Source organism: Gossypium arboreum, chromosome 13, assembly GCF_025698485.1.
Source record: "Gossypium arboreum isolate Shixiya-1 chromosome 13, ASM2569848v2, whole genome shotgun sequence".
Classification (NCBI taxonomy): domain Eukaryota; kingdom Viridiplantae; phylum Streptophyta; class Magnoliopsida; order Malvales; family Malvaceae; genus Gossypium; species Gossypium arboreum.
In genome coordinates this window covers 17,853,161-17,872,556 of record NC_069082.1, presented here as the reverse complement: position 1 = coordinate 17,872,556, position 19,396 = coordinate 17,853,161, and the positions used below count along the sequence as shown (strand labels likewise).

The 19,396-nt window shown below is 33.8% G+C and overlaps 1 protein-coding gene across 1 annotated transcript; it reads left to right on the top strand.

Moving 5' to 3' along the window:
• Positions 1-13,246: 13,246 nt before the first annotated feature.
• On the top strand, positions 13,247-17,032 carry LOC108450527 (protein NRT1/ PTR FAMILY 4.6-like). Its single transcript, XM_017748192.2, has 5 exons — positions 13,247-13,429; positions 13,553-13,658; positions 13,753-13,970; positions 15,248-15,691; positions 15,774-17,032. Exons 1-5 carry the CDS (start codon positions 13,319-13,321, stop codon positions 16,743-16,745), a joined length of 1,851 nt encoding a protein of 616 aa, XP_017603681.1. The 5' UTR covers positions 13,247-13,318; the 3' UTR covers positions 16,746-17,032.
• The last annotated feature ends 2,364 nt before the right edge of the window (positions 17,033-19,396 follow it).

Below are 19,396 nucleotides of genomic sequence, written 5' to 3'. Positions count from 1 at the left end.
AAGTAGAAGAAACAGAATCATAATATCATACGTATTCTCTCATCAATTCTTATCAGATGAAATGAAATAGAATACCCGATGAAATAGAGCAATATAAATTATAAACCAGTCAGACTACCAATGCTTTCATCCAACACCGGAATTAGAAGACATTCCCATATAACAAGAATTTCTTCAGAAGATCAATAGCCATAGAAATATTTTTGAGAACGGGTAAACACATAGAACATCTCAAAAGAGACTGCTAAATCTGTCCAGTCATAACTGTCACACTCAGATAGTTCACATTTCAATTATCATTTCCCCAACTAGTTTTGCCGTCACAAATTTCATATTAAACCATTCACTAAAGAAGGCCAATTCTGAATAAATTTCGATTTACACTTTTCTCAATCTTGCACCTGAGTAATTCGGTTTACCAAGGAGAATTCCTTTTCCAACTGGGACAGTGCATAACTCCAATAATCTTTACGTCAATCCGATACTTTACTGGCTCTGACTTTACTTATCAGCTCATTTTCAATCTCTAATCATACTTATAATTATTCTATCACTGTACTCTTTGGGTTCTCAACCGGAAACTTATTTAATACAAATCTCATGAAATTCCATTATAAGTACCATTTCGGTAAGGGGGAGGGGTTGTAGGACCTCTGACTCGACTTTCTTATACATACACATATGACACAACTTCCATCATCATAGCAACATCATCAAAATCATGTCATTCATTCAGGCAATGCAACATTCATGTTGGCTTACACAAATTTTCCTATTGTCCATTTAGACAATATACTTATGCATACATTCTATGTTTTCTAGATAGCTTTACTTATCCATTCATTTAATTAAATTAAGTCATGCTCATGACATTGTATAAGGCCAAACAAACATAGATATTTGCATCACAATCACAACTTTCATTTTGTGCATCATCATGTACATATCATTACAATCATATAATTCAGTCCCAACAATTTAATATATATAAGTTCATTTCATTATAATCCTTTATTCCTAAAAATTATATATCATTAACATTTATCAACATTCGACGTCCAAATCAAGACAAGGACATTTTCACTCGTATCATAATATTATGACCTTTATTCATACCTCTACTACTTTCTATTTCTTCCGTTCATCTTATCAAGTAAGCCACATACACTACATCATATGAGCATTAAGCAAATATGAATATTTATCACATATGTATCATAAACCTTTATTCATACTTTTCTGAACCGAGACTTATCATAATCATAATTTTACTCAAATACCTTCACATAACATTGAACATGGTCGGCACAGCTCGGTTGGAGAGTACCCTGTCTACATAAGACGGTACTCATACGCGTCGGAAGACATCACACTATCACAAATCAGTGGCATGTATAGCTAAACTTTCACACATGCTCGGTTAGTCCGAGAACCGGCTAAACCTGCTCTGATACCACTAAACGTAATGCCCCGTACTTGAGACCGTTACCAGAGTCGAACACGAGGTGTTAACGGACTTAATTCATTACTTAAACAGCTCATACAATTCATTTTAAAATTTCCAGACAAGTTGGCTAACTGCATCACAGTCGCTTTAAAAATCATATCTAGAGTTCTGAAACTCGAAATCCAATTCCGTAAATTTTTACTTAAACTAGACTCATATATATATCTACTAATTTTTTTATAGAATTTTTTGTCAGGCCAATTAGTACAGTTTATTAGTTAAAGTCTCCCCTGTTTCAGGGTTCGACTACTCTGACCTCTGTGTATTACGAATCAGATATCTCCCTGTACAGAGCTTCAATGACTATGCCGTTTGTCTCTAATAAAAATAGACTCAATAAGGAATCTGTACATATAAATTATGATTTCTAATTATCTTTTTAAAATTTATGGTGAATTTCCAAAGTCAGAACAGGGGATCCAGAAATCGCTCTGGCCCTGTTTCACAAAAATTTAAACATCTCATAAAATATAGCTCATATACCTGTTTCGCTTCTTCCATATGAAAATAGACTCATCAAGCTTCAATTCCATAACTTATTCATTATTTAATTCCATTTCTACTATTTTTAGTGATTTTTCAAATTCACGTCACTACTGCTGTCTGAATCCATTTTATGGTAAATTTTACCTATTTCATGGTTTCCATGGATTAGCTAGCAATTTGACATACATAACACCAAATATGATCATAATTAGCCATTCCAATGGCTAATCATTACCAAGCATTTTCATACCACTCAATAACCATATCATAAGACCATATATACAAAATGATTATAATGCTATACATGCCATACTCAAAATATACAAGCCATTATGCCAAGATGGTATACGGATAGTGTGAGCGAGCCTCCGCCTGTTCGATTTACGAGCTGGCTTGTCAAAACTACAAGGAATGAAAAGGAGGAGTAAGCATAAATGCTTAGTAAGTTCACATGCAAATAGCAAGTAACATAACTATATAAGAAAACATAAAACATCATTTACATAATCATCACCAAGACATTCATATCACATTTTCTAAATATCATTCATCATCTTACAATCTTACTGTTGTTGTATCTATTTCCAACCCGAGGGTTAAGAACATACCTGTCTAAAGTGTCCATTTCACAACACTTACCAATAAGTCCCTTTCATCTCGAGTATTCCTCCGCTTGAGTAGAATTTTACCCGTTGAACACATCAGAATATAATTCGGATACATGGAAAGTTTGCACATAAGTGCCACATATGTAGCCAAGCTACCATGTAACCCGCCCATAAGTGAACTCGGACTCAACTCAACGAGCTCGGGCGTTCGCATCCATAAGTGAACTCAGACTCAACTCAACGAGCTCGGATGCCTAATTACATCTCTCGAACTCGGACTCAACTCAACGAGTTCGGACATTTGCATCCATAAGTGAACTCGGACTCAACTCAACGAGTTCGGATGCTCAACCATCCTAGTGACATGTCACTTGTATCCTAATCTATTCCTCAGGTTCAAACGGGCTTTTTTCCCTCGATCTCACATTTGCCATCTTCCATGGAATATTGGAACCGATACTTCGGTGATAGTTCATACTCATCAAGTAATTCACATAATTACATATTATTCAACAATAACCACAAAGCATAATATTTCATGATAATAATCAGCATCATATCATACAAACAACATTAAATTGCTTAAAATGACAATTATGTTACTACATTTACACATGAACTTACCTCGTATGCGAAAATGGCTACTTTTACCATTTCGTCCACAACTTGGTATTTTCCCCATTTTAGCCCGAATTTCAGTTTTCCTTGCTCTATCATTTAAAATATAGTCTAATTAGGACTCACATTATTCAAATTGACCCAAAATCATATTTTGGAAAAATTACAATTTTGCCCCTAAACTTTTGCATATTTACACTTTTGCCCCAAAGCTCGTAAATTAAAATTCGGCCTATTTTCTTATGTTTTATGACATGCTGATCATTTTTCCCTTCTATGGCAACATCAAATTCTCACTCTAACATGTACTTATGACTATTAGGTATTTTTACCGATTAAGCCCCTTTGCTCGTTTTCACTTAAAACCGAGTAGCACAAGTTGTCTAACATAATTTAAAACCTGATATTCTAGCATAAAACACCAAAATACACAAATTTCACCTATGGGTATTTTTCCAAATATAAACCCTAGGTTGAATTATTGCTAACATAAGCTTAATCGAGCTACCGGGACTCCAAAAACGTAAAAATCATTAAAAACGAGGCTAGAACGGACTTACAATCGAGCTTGGAAGCTTGAAAAACCCTAGCCATGGTTTCTCCTTGCTATATTCGGCCATGGGGTTGAAGATTAGCAAAATTGGCTTTTAATTTTGTATTTTAATTCATTTTACCCCTAAATGACCAAAATGCCCTTACTACTAAACTTTCCAAAAATTCCATCCATGTCCAATTTTTGTCCATAGACTTAGAAATTGGTAAAATTTCTATTTAAGACCTCCTAATTAATATTTCAAAACAATTTCATACTAGAAACTTCTAGAATGCAAGTTTTGCAAATTATTCGATTTAGTCCTTAATTTCAATTTACACAATCATGCAATCATATCATAGACCTTAAAATAATCATAAAATAATTATTTCTATCTCGGATTTTGTGGTCACAAAACCACTATTCCGACTAGGCCCAAAATTAGGATATTACATGTATTATGCTGGAAATTAGAAATTTATGGTAGAAAATGAAAGATTATTGATAGATAAAAATAACTTTTACAAAGTAATTTTTGAAGAAAACTTGAATTAGGGACTAAAATGTAAACTTGAATTATTGGTAGAACATGGGCGTGTGTCTTAGCCGTGTGAAACCTATACCTAATTCAAATTAAATTAATTAACCACACGACCTAGTAGTGTGCAAGTGAGAGAGTTACATGGGGTCGAACACGGCCTCTAGCACGGGCGTGTCCTAGGGTCACACGGGCGTGTCCCTTGGACCACACGGGTGTGTGAGCCTTGCAGCTTGGAAAAATTTTGTAATTTCGCGAAAAATTCTTAGAAGTCCCGATTATGTCCCGACTCAATTCTAATGCTCGTATTGGACCTCGAGGGTCTAATTAATGGATGTTATGAATAACCTCGGTTAATGAATAGTGAGTTGTGTGAATGAATTGAAAAATGTTTTGGATGTTCTGATAATGCTCCGAGACCCTATTTCGGCAACAAGTACGGGTTAGGGGTATTACAGTAATCTTTCTCATACTCATGAATTTATATGTGAAAATATATTGTGAAAATATGTTGTGAATTTGTGGATTATAATGTGACATTGTGATATATGTAATAAGCTTATGATGGCTATAGTGAATGAGTTAATTGTGGGCATGATATACGTGCCATATGATAGTGAATATGTTGTGTTTATAATGTGATTATGCAGAGATAAAGTGCAGTGAACGGTAAGTAAATGTGTGTGTTAATAATGGATATTTTGGCCTTGTGTGTCTTGAGACCATTGGATATAGTTGGCATGTCATAGGATTGTGAGTACTCACCTATATGTGTTATGTGATTTGGGCGTTCAGGCCCTAGGACATGTTGGAGAGATAAAAGAATGTGAGCTAAGCTCCATTCAACGAGACATGTTTGGTGTGATGGAGAGTGTTAGCTATATGCTTCACTTTTTTGGGATATGTTCTACTCTGAGTTTTTTGGTGTGTTGGAAATCTATGTATCTGATGAGTGGTGGTAGAGCTCACTTTTACGTTTCATAGCTCAAATGCCAAATTATCTATAAATATATTTGAGTATTGTGATATATGCTTAAATGTTATATGATTTTATGTGTAATGTCATATATGCTTAAAAGTGAATGTGATTTCCATGTAAATGAACTAGTATATAATGCACGAGTGAAGTATAATATGACACTAGAGTTGGAACTATTCAGGTTGTGTTATATGGTTGTTTGGTTAATGCTTGGTAAATTGTTTGCATGGTAGTTGTTCTAGGCATTCACTGAGCTTGTTAAGCTCACCTACTCCTTTTAATTCATTGGGGATTAGTAGCGTTCCAGTGTGAGCGGTGTGGTTTTGAGGGGGTGATCCAAGCAAGTCTGTTATGTTAACTCGTAAGTGTTTATTATCCGTTTATGATTTGGGAAATAAAGACAATGTGGTAGAACTATTGCATAAATGTTGCCATGACGTTTTGGTTATTTTCATAGCTTATTAATTCTTAGGATTTATGGATATTGTTCATATTATTTTGCTTGGTTACTCAGACATGTTTTCGATGATTGAATTGTTATTGTGGTCATTCTGATGTTTATTTGACAAGGTATTAATTACATGTTGAATGGTTTCTGATTGGGATGGATTATTAGCCTTATTATGTTGTATTTTTGGTGTCTGGAGCAGAGGTATCGATATTTAGGTTTTAAAAATGGCACATCTATGATATTTTGTTGTGCAGGAAGTTAATATTGTAATTTGGTATCGATACTTTATCATGAGTATATAATATTCAGGGTAGAATAATTGATACTTTAATAAATGTACTGACATTTTCTGGGATTTGATTTTTAAACAAGAAACAAAATGCCATTTTGGTATTGATTTTCCAATCGGTATCGATACCATTTAAGGGAAATATCGATACCTATGTTTCAGTATCAATACCTACGTGATTGTTTTGGGAAATTTTGCTATGTGGTCCCTATGTATGTCTAATTATATTTATAATACCATTTGATGTGTGTTAGCATGTATTAATGATAATTAGGAGTCTATTTGACTTAAAACTCATACAAAATGCTAAAATGAAGATGTTTATTTTAGAATGAGCTCATTTGTATTGTGTGTGATGTGAGACGGTGGTGCAGCATTCTAATATTCGGGCTCAGTGACCGGGCCGGGTATAGGGTGTTACAGGTTTTTTTCACAAAACAAGTTTACTATCGAGTATGTTAAGTTTGGTAACTTTAGGTTATAAGAATAAGTATATAGTAGATATGTATATGTAGATATACATGTTTATTTTGGTAGAATTGTTAATGTTAACATTATCTACTTAAATTATAAAAATACCACTAAATACTTTATTCAACATAGGATCTGTTTTCTCTGTGTGCAGGTTAGATCTAAATCAGGATTTTTGTGCATCAACTTTAGTATCCTATCCACAATCTCGACTTCAGCCATATTTGTTAGTTTTCAATATTACTTGTATTTGGCATGTACCTAATATGTTAGGTTTTGTAGTAGTTGAATGATGTTATAATCAAATGTTATATTTTATATTCTAATAATATATAAATAGTGGATATGCATACATATAAAGGGATATGCATACATATAAAGTTATATGCAAATTAAAATTTTCATAATTTGATTTTATCATACTTAGTGTATATATTACTTATGAATTGATTGTAGTTGTTCCGACAACGAACGTGACACACTATAACTTAGATCCGACAATCCGATCGGGTTAGGGTGTTACATGTATAATTTTTTCCAAACCAACAAGTCCACATGAATAGTACATTACGTGAAAAACTAAATAAAAAAATAATTTAAATTAAATAAAAAATAACTAAATATATGATTAATAAAAAAAAGTAAATACTAAATTTACATAAGCAGAAGCGTCACCTTCTCTATTTAAGTAAATCACCATCTTCTCCAAAGAATTTTCCATTTGACGTAATACTTTTAATCAAGTTTTAAATAATATTTTTATCATAAAAGTTAGTATTTACTTTTTTTATTAACCATATGATTAGTTGCTTATTTTTTAATTTAATTTAATTTTTGTTTTATTTAGCTTTTCACGTAGTGTTGTATTATCCATGTGTACATGTTGATTTGAAAAAATTATGTGTCAAATTTTCATTGGTTGGTTTAGTAATCCACTAGTGGTTTTAGCACTGTGTATCATAGTAAAACACATATTGGTAGTTCAAGTACCATTTGAGACATTTTCAAAGTACATGTACCTTATTAGATGTTTTATGAAAGTACAGGTACCACAATAAAATGCATATTGATAGTTTAGATATTACATTGGATATTTTCAAAGTACAAGTATCACATTAAACATTTTATGAAAGTTCAAATACCAAATGAGACATTATCGCGAAAATATATAATACAAAGCAACCTTAGTATAATTTTAAGGATTTAATTTATATATATACAAGGAGGTTTTCATGTCACAATTGTCACACCCTGATTAGGCGAACTGGATCAAGTTGAGAGATTACGCTAGTGGAGGCCACCTAAGTTGCAAAACTTAGAATGGAGTAGGTGATAACTTCGTGGTGGAGAGTTACGAAGAACTATTATTATGCAAAGTACCGATCCTAGTGTTAGGAAGGATATAGTAGGACGAGGACCTTATTGGACGGACTTTTCCCACTAATGAGATCATCACCCGTGTTTTAGTGTCGTTATTTAAGTAAGTATGGTGGTTGTAGGATATGTTTATGTCACCTGACATCCTCGTGGAGGCAACGTGTTGGTAATTAGGACACTTGTAAAGCCTTGTAGGATGTGATTAATTAGTGGAAGCGTGTGAGAACAAGTAATGATTAGAGATAAACTTGTTTGGGATTCGAACGTGGGTTAGCTATAAAAAGGATAGCGGGGTAGTGGAGAGAGGATTTTTTATTCATCTCATTCACTAGAAATTTTTATCATTGAAGAAACCAGAAGAGTTCTTCGTTGCTAGAAAGGGTATTAACTGTACAAGTTAAGAGAACTTCGGTGCTAGTTGTCTATTGGTAAATTCTTAAAAACTTCCTATAAGTTTTACCAAATAGATAGAGACTAACTTAATAGAGGATTGGTAGGATTTCCTTAAGCACTGGGTAAGAAAGATGGAAACTCTTAACCAGGAACCATTTGCATGTTTATAGATTCTTACTGTATCTTAAGTATTTGGTTATTTTTTATGATTAAAGGAATTGTTTTACTGTTTAGCTAAAGAAATAGATGAAGGTCCTAGTGTCAAAGGAAAAGAACTAGTAGTAGAGTAGTTAGAACTCTAAGTAAAGTATTCAGTGAGTTCTTTTACACTCTGTGTCTGGTATATGTGACAGTTCGTTTATTTCTAAACTCTATAGCCATGTAAGTGGTTAAGTTATTTTCTTCTGATGTATATGTCTGAGAAGCCTCATGCAAAGAGTCAGTGCTTGCATGGTTAGTTATGACTGAACAGGCCCAGAAAACCTAGTTATATACATAGTATAAGTATTCTTTCATTGGTGCACAAGCTCCGAATCCAAACAGGTGAATGGAGGTATCAGATGGATATTGTGTATAATGATTAAAAACATATAAGATAATGAATTTTGCCTTCGGTATGGCACTTGTTGCAAACCGTGACTGGTGAAAAATTGACCTTACGGGAGAACACTAGTGTTTTCATACAAGAAGGGGAGTTAGAAAGATATGGTGGAAGTGTTATATATAGCTTAGATGAGCAGATTTGAAGATACATGAAATAAATTGGGTTCTTCGGGAACCAGGGATCAAAAACTAGCATAAGGAAGGGAGTACGTAGAAAAAGAGTTCATGTGGAATTATACATTGCATGTGCACATGATAAATAAGCTTGTTTGTCATAAAGGGAAAACCATGCAAGTGAGGCAGATGTGCCCGTGATTGTCATACATGAGTAAAGCAAATGTTGTTGTTCACCAAGAGGCTGATTTGAACTACAAAGTTATTCACCAATTGAACTGAAAGCTATAGTAATGTATTCGACAATGGCGGCGAAATAAACATGTCCCCTTATTCCTATATTTTTACATCTGATAGTAATCATGGTAAGGTTGTCCTTCCTAGGAACTCACTAAGCTCTTATGAACATACCCAATTTCTTCTTCCTTTAAGGTTATTAGGTTAAGCGTGGTGATTGAAGAGATACAGTCAGATCAACGACTATTGGTGAGCCTTCTAAATCAGGGTTACCATGTAATTGCTGGGGGTGTAAGATCTTTTGTTAGATACCACCACTTTGAAAATTTTATCTTGTATTGAATGTTATGTTGAAAATGTTGTTGATGAATGAAATCCTTGATGGCATATCAATATTTATGTTTCATTGATGTAAGTTCAATAGCCGAAAAAAGGGGGAAATCTAAGTATAAAGAAGTTATTAATTGTGGTAGATTGTTTCATTCAAAATCAAACTCTCAAATAAGGATGACTTAGACTAAAAGGGATACTGCTCTGATAGAGAGGATATCCGCCAAAATGGTTAACGTCCTCTTCTAGTGAGGAAAATAAAACAATTGACTGTTAAAGTTAACTGCCTTTAATTTTTGTCAATTAAAGCCACCTCATGTCACAATCACGGCGTGACATGTAGCAAAAAATAATTAAAAAAATCAATAAATGTTATAAAAATTATTAAATTTTAATAAAAATATAAAAATATAAAAAATTAGAAAAATATAAAAATCATAAAATAATATAAAAATGGTAAAATTTTATAAAAGTCATAAAAAAATGTAAAATGCATAAAAAATGCCCTTTAACCATTAATTTTACCATTTTTTTCAGTTAAAGCCATCACAAGTCGTAACACAGTGTGACATGTGGCGAAAAATGATAAAAGTAGAAATCAATAAAAGTTATAGAAAAATTATAAAATGCTTCTTTTGTATGATAATTTTATAATTTTTTTACTTAATTTTATTTTTTTACATTTTATAATATTCTTACAATTTATAAATTTTGTAATTTTTCCTATATTTATATATATATTATAATTTTTATGTATAAAACTTTACAATTTTTATGATTTTTATAAATTTTATTAAAATTTAATAATTTTTATTTTTTATTTTTTATCATTTTGCCACATGTCCCGTCATGCTTGTGACAAGTGGTAGCTTTAATTGAAAAAAATTAGGGACGGTTAACTTTAATGGTCAATTATTAAAGTTAATGGTTAAGAGCCTTTTAATGTATTTTGGCAATTCAAATACCCAATTGAGTGCAAAAAAAAAATTGAGAATTAATTACTTTTTCTTTTCCAAAAAATTTGAAGGCCTTGAATGCAGATTAAAAGTCAAATACCCAATTAAATGTATATCTTTTCTTTTTTTCTAAGTTTGAGGGGTTTAAAAATGCCAACCTTAACGAACTACAACTTATAGGTCAACTAATGCAAATGAATCTTTTATTGGTATAATTGAAATGCTTCTCCAACTGACGTGGGATTATAGCTGTCAGCTACCGGAGATTGTGCACAAAGAATATGGCTTTCATTTAAATTAATTTAACTGCACATGTATATCATATGATGCCTTCATCAGGTGAATGGCTGTTGTCCATTGACTTCCAGATTTTAATTAATTTTAATTAATTAATTAATTAATATTGGTAAGTCCTTAGTCTACTAAATTTCTCCTCCCCACTCCATAAAATAAAACACGTTTTAGGACCACGATATTTCATGAAAAAACACAATGTTTGAGTGTATTTCAAGATACACGAACTGATTCCATATGTATCATATCAGACAGTGTGTAGATGTGGGTTGCTGAAATTCAAATCCACTGATCAAAGTAATTACGAATTAAATATGAAGTGCCTTGGGCACAGGCAATTCGTGGGATTGGACGAACAAAACTTCGGTTGTTGAGATAAAGCATTCAGCTTCCAAGTCCTCTTGTGAAAAACATACCCTTCTTTTGGATTTCTAAGATTTATTCAAAATCTCAATTTTTGACTTTTTTTTACCCATTCCACTATTGCATATATCTTTTTAATGGGATTGGAATACCAGTTTAGACTTTAGACAAGGGTTGATTTTGAGTTAACCACTCAAAACCAATAAAGAAAAACAATGCTAGAACAGAAAATCAAGAGTTAATCGATTTAACCACTAATTCAAATATTCAAATATTATTTTTTAGTATTTAATAGTTATACTAAATCCCAATTAAATTTGAAATTAAATTAAATTAAACCTTCAAATAGTATATAAAGCTATCCTAATTTTATTTTCTTCCTTCACAATATTCAAACCAAAAACATTACTTAAAACCTAGCATCAAGCTTATTACCACACGATGTACACTGACGGTGGTGCATATAACCTTAACTATAAACACTTCTTTGAAACAGGTAATTAAAGAATTGACACAGTGAACGTAATGTTTGAGTCCATGAGTGTGTTTTGGGCCTATGTATAGGTTTACGCATGTTTGAAATAAGTAAAAATGTCCCTACACATTAGAAAAATGGGCAAAAATATCATTTTCGTAATATTTGAAAAAGTATTTGTTCAATTAATGAGATAAACTCAAGTAAATAATATTACATTAATTTAAAATATGATGTGACTTGGAATAAATTTTATAAAGTATAAATAGTTTCTTTTTAACTTAACCCAATTTCTGATTAAATTTATTAATTTTAATATTTTAAAATACAACAAATCAAATGAATATATTACGTCATTTAAAAATATCAAGTCATATTTTAACTAATTACAAATCATTTAATTAACTTTACCTAGTAACCCTTGTTTTTGAAACTATATATTATAGAAACAATATTGCTCGTTTTTGTACTATATAAAGATTTCCGAAAATTGTAATTTTTTTGTCAATAAAAGTTGTAATAATTATGCCAATTCTAAAAAAGAAAACACATTATGTTAAAGCACAAACTATAAATATCACATGGCCATCGTCACTATATGTTGTGAAGAGTACTTAAAATTTTAAGAGTAATCGACAGATTAAGTATTTCCATCTACTAGTTTAATTATGATTTTAATCCCTATTGTATTAAAATTTGAGATTTAATTTTTTACTTAATTTGATATAAATTAGTCCCTTGCACTATTTTTTTTAAAAATATATTCAATCACACAATTAAAGTAATATGAAAATTTAATCAATAAAGTTAAATCGATAATAAATTTATATGTTAAAAGTTTTTTAAAGAAAAAAATCACTTTAATGAAAATAACTCATAAAATCAAAATTAATAATATTATAAAAACAAAAGAAGTAAAATTTATGAGATTAAAGTTGAGACATTAAAACTATAAGTAAATATAATAAATAATATTTCTCTCAGTTGTTTCTTCATTCAAATTATAAGTTGATATATAACTTAAGATGATGCTAAATTTTGACTCAATTTGCATCTTTCATCACTATTCCTTTTATCCCTCATATATGGTCATACTCTCTTTCAGTAATAATAATGATAAATAAATAAAGCCATTGCTTCTTTTAATAATTTATTTTCAAATTGCGTCATGGATTGATTTTATTTGTGTAAAAAATAGATGAATTTTGGTTATATGCATTGCTCAATCCTTATCTACTTCATAAATTCCTCAACTCATAAAAGTCAAAGGCCCGAGATCAAAGGGTTGTGTTGTTGCTACGTGTTCTTTATCTTAATTATGTTTTAATTAACGCATTTTTATTTACTATTATTTTTGTTCAAGTTATATTTATTTTAAACTTTGCAATGATTAATTTTGTTTATAATAATTTAAACACTTCGAAGAGGATCGGATACTTCTCACCTAGTATTTAATTGTAACCTATAGTAAGTAATGTTTGATAATAAGAACCTGTGCATTCACATGGAGATAGAGTGGTCTTGACTTTTTTAATGCGTTAAAAAAAAGGGGGGGGGGGGGGGGCTGTTTGAATAAGAAAGTTCAAAATAGAAAAGAAGAATTCTTAGTAAACGCAAAAGGGGTTCCAAAGGGGGATCCATCAAAGTCATTTTCTAAATGGCTTTTTAGGCCATTCTCTCCCTCCAAGTTGAATCTAATGCTCTTTAAATACCCCCCACCACCACTCATGCCCCCTTGCTTTTCAACTCAAATCTTCACTTCTCTCACCTCATATCCTATACAACTTCAAAAACAAAAAAAAGCAATGGTGGGTTCCCCTTTTCCCTTTTTCTTTTCTCTTTGTTCTTGCCTTTCTGTTTCATTCTAACAGAAACACAAAACGAAATTTCTTAGTTACTAACTCTTTTTTTATGATGAGTTTTTAATATAGGAAGGAGGGTATCAGGATACTAGATGGGAAGGGTATGTGGATTGGAGGAACAAGCCTGCTTTAAGGGGCAAACATGGTGGCATGCTTGCTGCTTCCTTTGCCTTGGGTTAGTCTTTACTCCCACAAATGCTATTTTTATCTTCTTTTTCTTTTTTTCTATCATATGGTTCTAATGATGAATCCTATGTGTTTGTGTGTAGTTGTGGAAGTGCTAGAGAACTTGGCCTACTTGGCAAATGCAAGCAACCTGGTGCTGTATCTGTCAAAGTACATGCACTTATCTCCATCAAAATCTGCAAACAATGTCACCAATTTCATGGGCACTGCTTTCCTTTTGGCTCTCCTTGGTGGCTTCTTGTCTGATGCTTTCTTCACCACTTACCACATCTACCTCATAAGCGCACTCATCGAATTCCTGGTACTAATTTCACCGTTTCTTAAACTTGTTTTTTTCCCGTAGTTTGCATGTCACTTGCATTATTATTATTTTTTTTGCATGAAACCAGATATGGGATACCGTTTTAAAAGAAAAATAAAGACAAAAATCCGTGTGTAGAAGCATTAAAGGCCTAGGGGCCTGTCACAGGCGCAAGCTCTTTGGCATATAGATCCAAGGAACACCGTCTGTTTAGGTGCAACCATCGAGGTGTTCGTGATAAATGTCCCATAAATTTCTCTTTTTCTTCTCTCAGACACCAAAAACAAAACAAAAACCAATAAAAGGGTCTGTTTATCATCTTTCATCATATGAAAAAAAAGCTTACATCAACTATTGATTATGTTGGTTAAGGCTTTGAAATATTCTTCAAAAGAGCATCAAATTTTATATAAAGTGACAAAATTCAGACGTGGGGGCGTGGAGTAGGCCAGTGTTTGCGTTGGGGTCCCCCTGGAACGTAAGCCAATGGAAGCCAACGCCTTGGCCTTAAAAGGGGGGGGGGGGGTTAAAAGTATTATGTGGCGTACGTGTTGCAAAAAGAGGATGCTTTTGTTTTCTCAGTTTCAGCACAGATGGTAACATCTATCTTGTCTTATTGATCTTCAATAGTATCTAATAAAGCACACGATAAAGCCAACGCAACAGGTGGTGATGGCTTTTGCTAGACAGGTGCCATATGAATGTCAAATCGTCGAAGCTTTGGGTGCTTGATAACACTTTTATCTCGACGACATAGTGTTGTCTACCTCTAAGATACGATTCCCATATTTCTTTCTTCAAATGGGATCTTATCTGAAAGTACAAAAGTGGTATAGTTGCTCATGTTGGGCAGGTTCATGAACCACATGCATGAATGGCTACTGACTCAACTTTGAAAGAGCCAAGTAGCCAACACCCCAGCTTCTTCATAAATGACATATTGAAATTTCAGCATCGCAGTCCAAAATCTTGTGTATGGCTTAATATGAGATCAAACGGACCCACTGTTTGATGAGTTTGGACCATATACAATGACCCTATTCTTAGGCTTTCTGGTTTTGGATGTTGAAATCAGATAGGGAAAGTGGTTAACTGGTTTGGTCTTGGTATAGGTGCCCTTAAAAAAGTTAATGACAAAAGAAATGCTTGAAAATGATCATCATAAGTTGTTTGAAATCATTGCTGGAACAATATATGTACATGCTCTCTCTCTCTCTCTATATATATATATATATATATATATATATATGTCTAACCAATTGCTGCTATCGAAACAGGGCTTGATCATTCTTACCATCCAAGCTTGGACACCTTCCTTAAAGCCTCCAACATGTGATCCATCCACCACCCCATCTATGCCATGCCAGGAAATTGATGGTGGGAAAGCGGCTATGCTGTTCATAGGCCTTTATCTAGTGGCACTTGGTGTTGGAGGGATAAAGGGGTCCTTACCAACTCATGGTGCTGAGCAGTTTGATGAAAACACTCCACAAGGAAGGAAGCAAAGATCTACTTTCTTCAACTACTTTGTCTTTTGTCTCTCATTTGGTGCCCTTATTGCTGTCACATTTGTTGTGTGGGTTGAAGATAATAAGGGATGGGAGTGGGGTTTTGCCATCTCCACCATTGCAATATTGGTGTCAATCCCAATCTTCTTCTTTGGCTCTAGCTTTTATAGGAACAAAATACCCTCTGGCAGCCCACTTACAACCATTTGCAAGGTAAATTTACACTTCTTTTTTTTTCCCTTTCCATGGTTTGATCCAATAGATGTTGGTCTATAATACTTCCATTTCATTACAGGTACTGGTTGCAGCTATGCTGAACGGTTGCATGAGCAGAAACTCAAGCAATGCAATTGCTAACCTCTCTGCAAGCCCTTCTTTTGAACCTGAAACCAACAAAGAACAAGAAGAAAATGCTAAACAAACAGATGAAATCCCAACCCAAAGCCTTAAATTCCTAAACAGAGCTGTGGTGTACAAGCCAGCTCACCCAGCACTTCAATGCACGGTGAACCAAGTAGAAGACGTCAAGATCGTGCTAAAAATCCTCCCCATATTTGCTTGCACCATCGCCCTCAACTGCTGCCTAGCTCAGCTCTCGACATTCTCGGTCGAACAAGCCGCTTCCATGGACACCAAGCTGGGTTCATTGAAAATCCCACCAGCTTCACTACCGGTTTTCCCTGTAGTGTTCATCATGATCCTAGCCCCAGTTTACGACCACTTGATCATCCCATTTGCTCGAAGGGTAACCAACACCGAGATGGGCATAACTCACTTGCAACGAATCGGAATCGGTTTATTCCTTTCCATAATATCCATGGCAGTGGCCGCACTCGTGGAAATCAAACGAAAAAGAGTAGCAACCGACTCAGGCCTACTCGACTCGACAGCTCCATTACCCATCACCTTTTTCTGGATTGCTTTGCAGTATCTGTTCTTAGGTTCGGCTGATCTTTTCACCTTGGCAGGGCTACTAGAATTTTTCTTCACTGAAGCACCGTCAAGCATGAGATCATTGGCTACTTCCCTTTCCTGGACTTCTTTAGCAATGGGGTATTATTTAAGCTCAGTGATTGTATCGATAGTAAACAACGTGACTGGTAACTCAGGCCACTCGCCATGGCTGTCTGGTTATACAATAAACCGATACCATCTCGACAGATTCTACTGGCTCATGTGCGTGCTCAGCACATTGAATTTCTTGCATTACCTTTTCTGGGCCATGCGCTACAAATACAGATCCGCAGGAGCTGGAGCTAGCAAGTAAACAAAAACAGCCAGCGCCGTTTTCATAATTGGGGTTTGATCAAACTTTTAAAAAAAAGGTCACATTTTGGGAGAAAAAAAAATTCAGACAAGTTCAAACTTCAGCTCCATGTTAGTTTCATTGCCACACTCAGTGCTTATCAAATACTGTTAATATTAATAACAAAGTAAATGGGCTACAAAACGGGCGGCTCAACAACGTTTGCTTTGCAGTATTTTGTTCTTAGCCTGTAATTGTTCGTTCGTTTGTCTTTTTTTCTTTTAATCAAATTATAGTTTTCGTGCAAATTTTTTTATTTTGGAGGAAAAAGAAAGAAGCTACGTACAAAAATCAAGCAATATTACATGGTAAAGCTTTCAGCAATCGCTATAAAGTCTTGGAAGAGTACTTGAGAAACTTCCTCAGTAGGTTGATCAAAGATGTTGTGAAAAATAAAATAGAATAAAATAAATAAAAATAAAGAACACATAAATTTTACGTGGAAACCCTTTCGGGAAAAAAACCACGGGCAGAGGAGAAGAAAATTCACTATGTCGAAAAATTTTTACTCTAATACAAGAGGAATAGACTATGTCTATTTATAGGCTTGCAAAGCCATATTCTAGTAGGATTGAAACACCTTATCCTAATCAATATAAAATAGATGGAGTTTAATAAGGTTTAAAACCTTATTCTAAAATAAAATAAAAGAAGTCTAGTTCTATATGGATTTTACTTTTATTTTATTTTCCATCGTATTTTATTTAAATAAGAATTTGGGTCACTTAATTCTAACAATCTCCACCTTGACACAAATTCTCAATGAACAAGTTCTTCATCGCGAACTTTCAATAAACAAGTTCTTCACCTCTTCCAAAAACCCTTAAGGGTTTAACTTCAACAATGAACACCAACCAAGTCTAAGCAATGCTCAAACTTGGTTATAGGAAGTGACTTAGTCATCATATCTGCAGGATTTTCATGAGTGCTAATTTTGCTCACAACAATATCACCACGAGCAATAATATCACGAACAAAATGATACCGAATATCAATGTGTTTTGTTCTCTCATGAAACATTTGATCTTTTGTAAGAAAGATGGCACTCATCGTCACAAAATCTCGTCTTGATTTGAAGGTCTTCATTGAGTTCACTAAATAGTCCCTTCAACCAAATAGCTTCTTTACAAGCCTCATGAATCGCCATGTACTCAACTTTGGTAGACAAAGCGATAGTAGTTTGCAAAGTGGCTTTCCAACTAATTGCACAACCTCCGATTGTAAAGACGTAACTCGTGAGAGATCTTCTTCTATCAAGGTCTCCAAGAAAATCAGCATCAACATACCCTATAACTCCATCTTTAGTTCTTCCAAACTGTAAGCAAACATTAGTAGTGCCTCGTAAGTATCTTAAAATCCATCGAATCGCTTTCCAATGTTCTTTACCAGATTCGCCATGTATCTCGCTAACCTGCCGATTGACCGCATATGATAAATCGGGCGTGAACAAACCATAGCATACATGAGAGATCCTCTTGCACTAGAGTATGGAACATGTGACATGTACTCAATCTCATTATCGATTGAGGAGATAAGGCCGATGAAAGTCCGAAATGGTGCTAAAGGAGTACTAACGAGCTTAGCACTCTGCATATTGAACACGCAAAGAACTTTCTCAATGTACCCTTCCGACTTAGGTACAATTTACTTGCTTTTCTATCTCGAGAATCTCCATACCAAGTATCTTCTTTCTTGGTCCTAAATCTTTCATCTCAAATTCTTCACTTAGTTGGGCTTTAACCTTTCTTATCTCTCTTTTATCTTTTCTTTGCTATCAACATGTCATCAACATAAAGAAGTAGATACACAAAAGAACCATCAACATTTTTCTTAAAGTAGACACAATTGTCAAAACTACTTCTTTTGAAATCATGAGAAGTCATAAAAGAATCAAACCTCTTGTACCACTTTGTCTTGGTGATCTGTTTCAAACCGTAAAGGGACTTTTTCAACAAGCAAACATAGTCCTCTTTTTCGAGACTATAAAACCCTCTGGTTGTTGCATGTAAATATCTTCCTCAAGTTCTCCATGCAAAAATGCGGTTTTACATCTAACCGCTCAAGCTCCAAATCATGCATGGCCACAATACCAAGCAAAGCTCGAATCGAACTATGCTTAACAACCGGAGAGAACACATCATGAAGTCCACTCACGGAATTTGATCTGTAACCCTTTGCAACAAGCCTTGCTTTATATCCGGTTCTTCAACTCTCGAGTCCCTTCTTTCTTTTAAACACCCATTTACAACGAACGCCTTTTTACCTTTAGGAAGTTTTACAAGATCCCATGTTCTGCTTTTTGTGAAGTGATTCCATCTCCTCTTGCATAGCAAACATCCACTTTTCGAGTCTTCACAACTAATCGCCTCGTAATAATTAAATGGCTCTTGATTCGCATCTATATCTTCACCACATTTAAAGCATAAGCAACTAGATCAACCTCGGCATACTTCTTTGGAGGTTTAATTTCTCTTCTTGTCCTGTTTTTGGCGATAGAGTATTGCGGTGAAGAAGCAACTCTATTCTCAATTTTATCTTGGCTTGAGGAGTTGATTACGTATTAATCGATGCTCCACCGCTTTTGGTTTTCTTTATTGGAAGAGTCTTTAAGA

Excerpts from the sequence above, each read along its gene's own strand:
- LOC108450527 (XM_017748192.2), top strand. The coding sequence starts at position 13,319 with ATGCTCTTTAAATACCCCCCACCACCACTCATGCCCCCTTGCTTTTCA. Across the intron at positions 13,659-13,752 it reads TGCTGCTTCCTTTGCCTTGG|TTGTGGAAGTGCTAGAGAAC; the intron begins GTTAGTCTTTAC and ends GTTTGTGTGTAG. Across the intron at positions 13,971-15,247 it reads GCGCACTCATCGAATTCCTG|GGCTTGATCATTCTTACCAT; the intron begins GTACTAATTTCA and ends CTATCGAAACAG.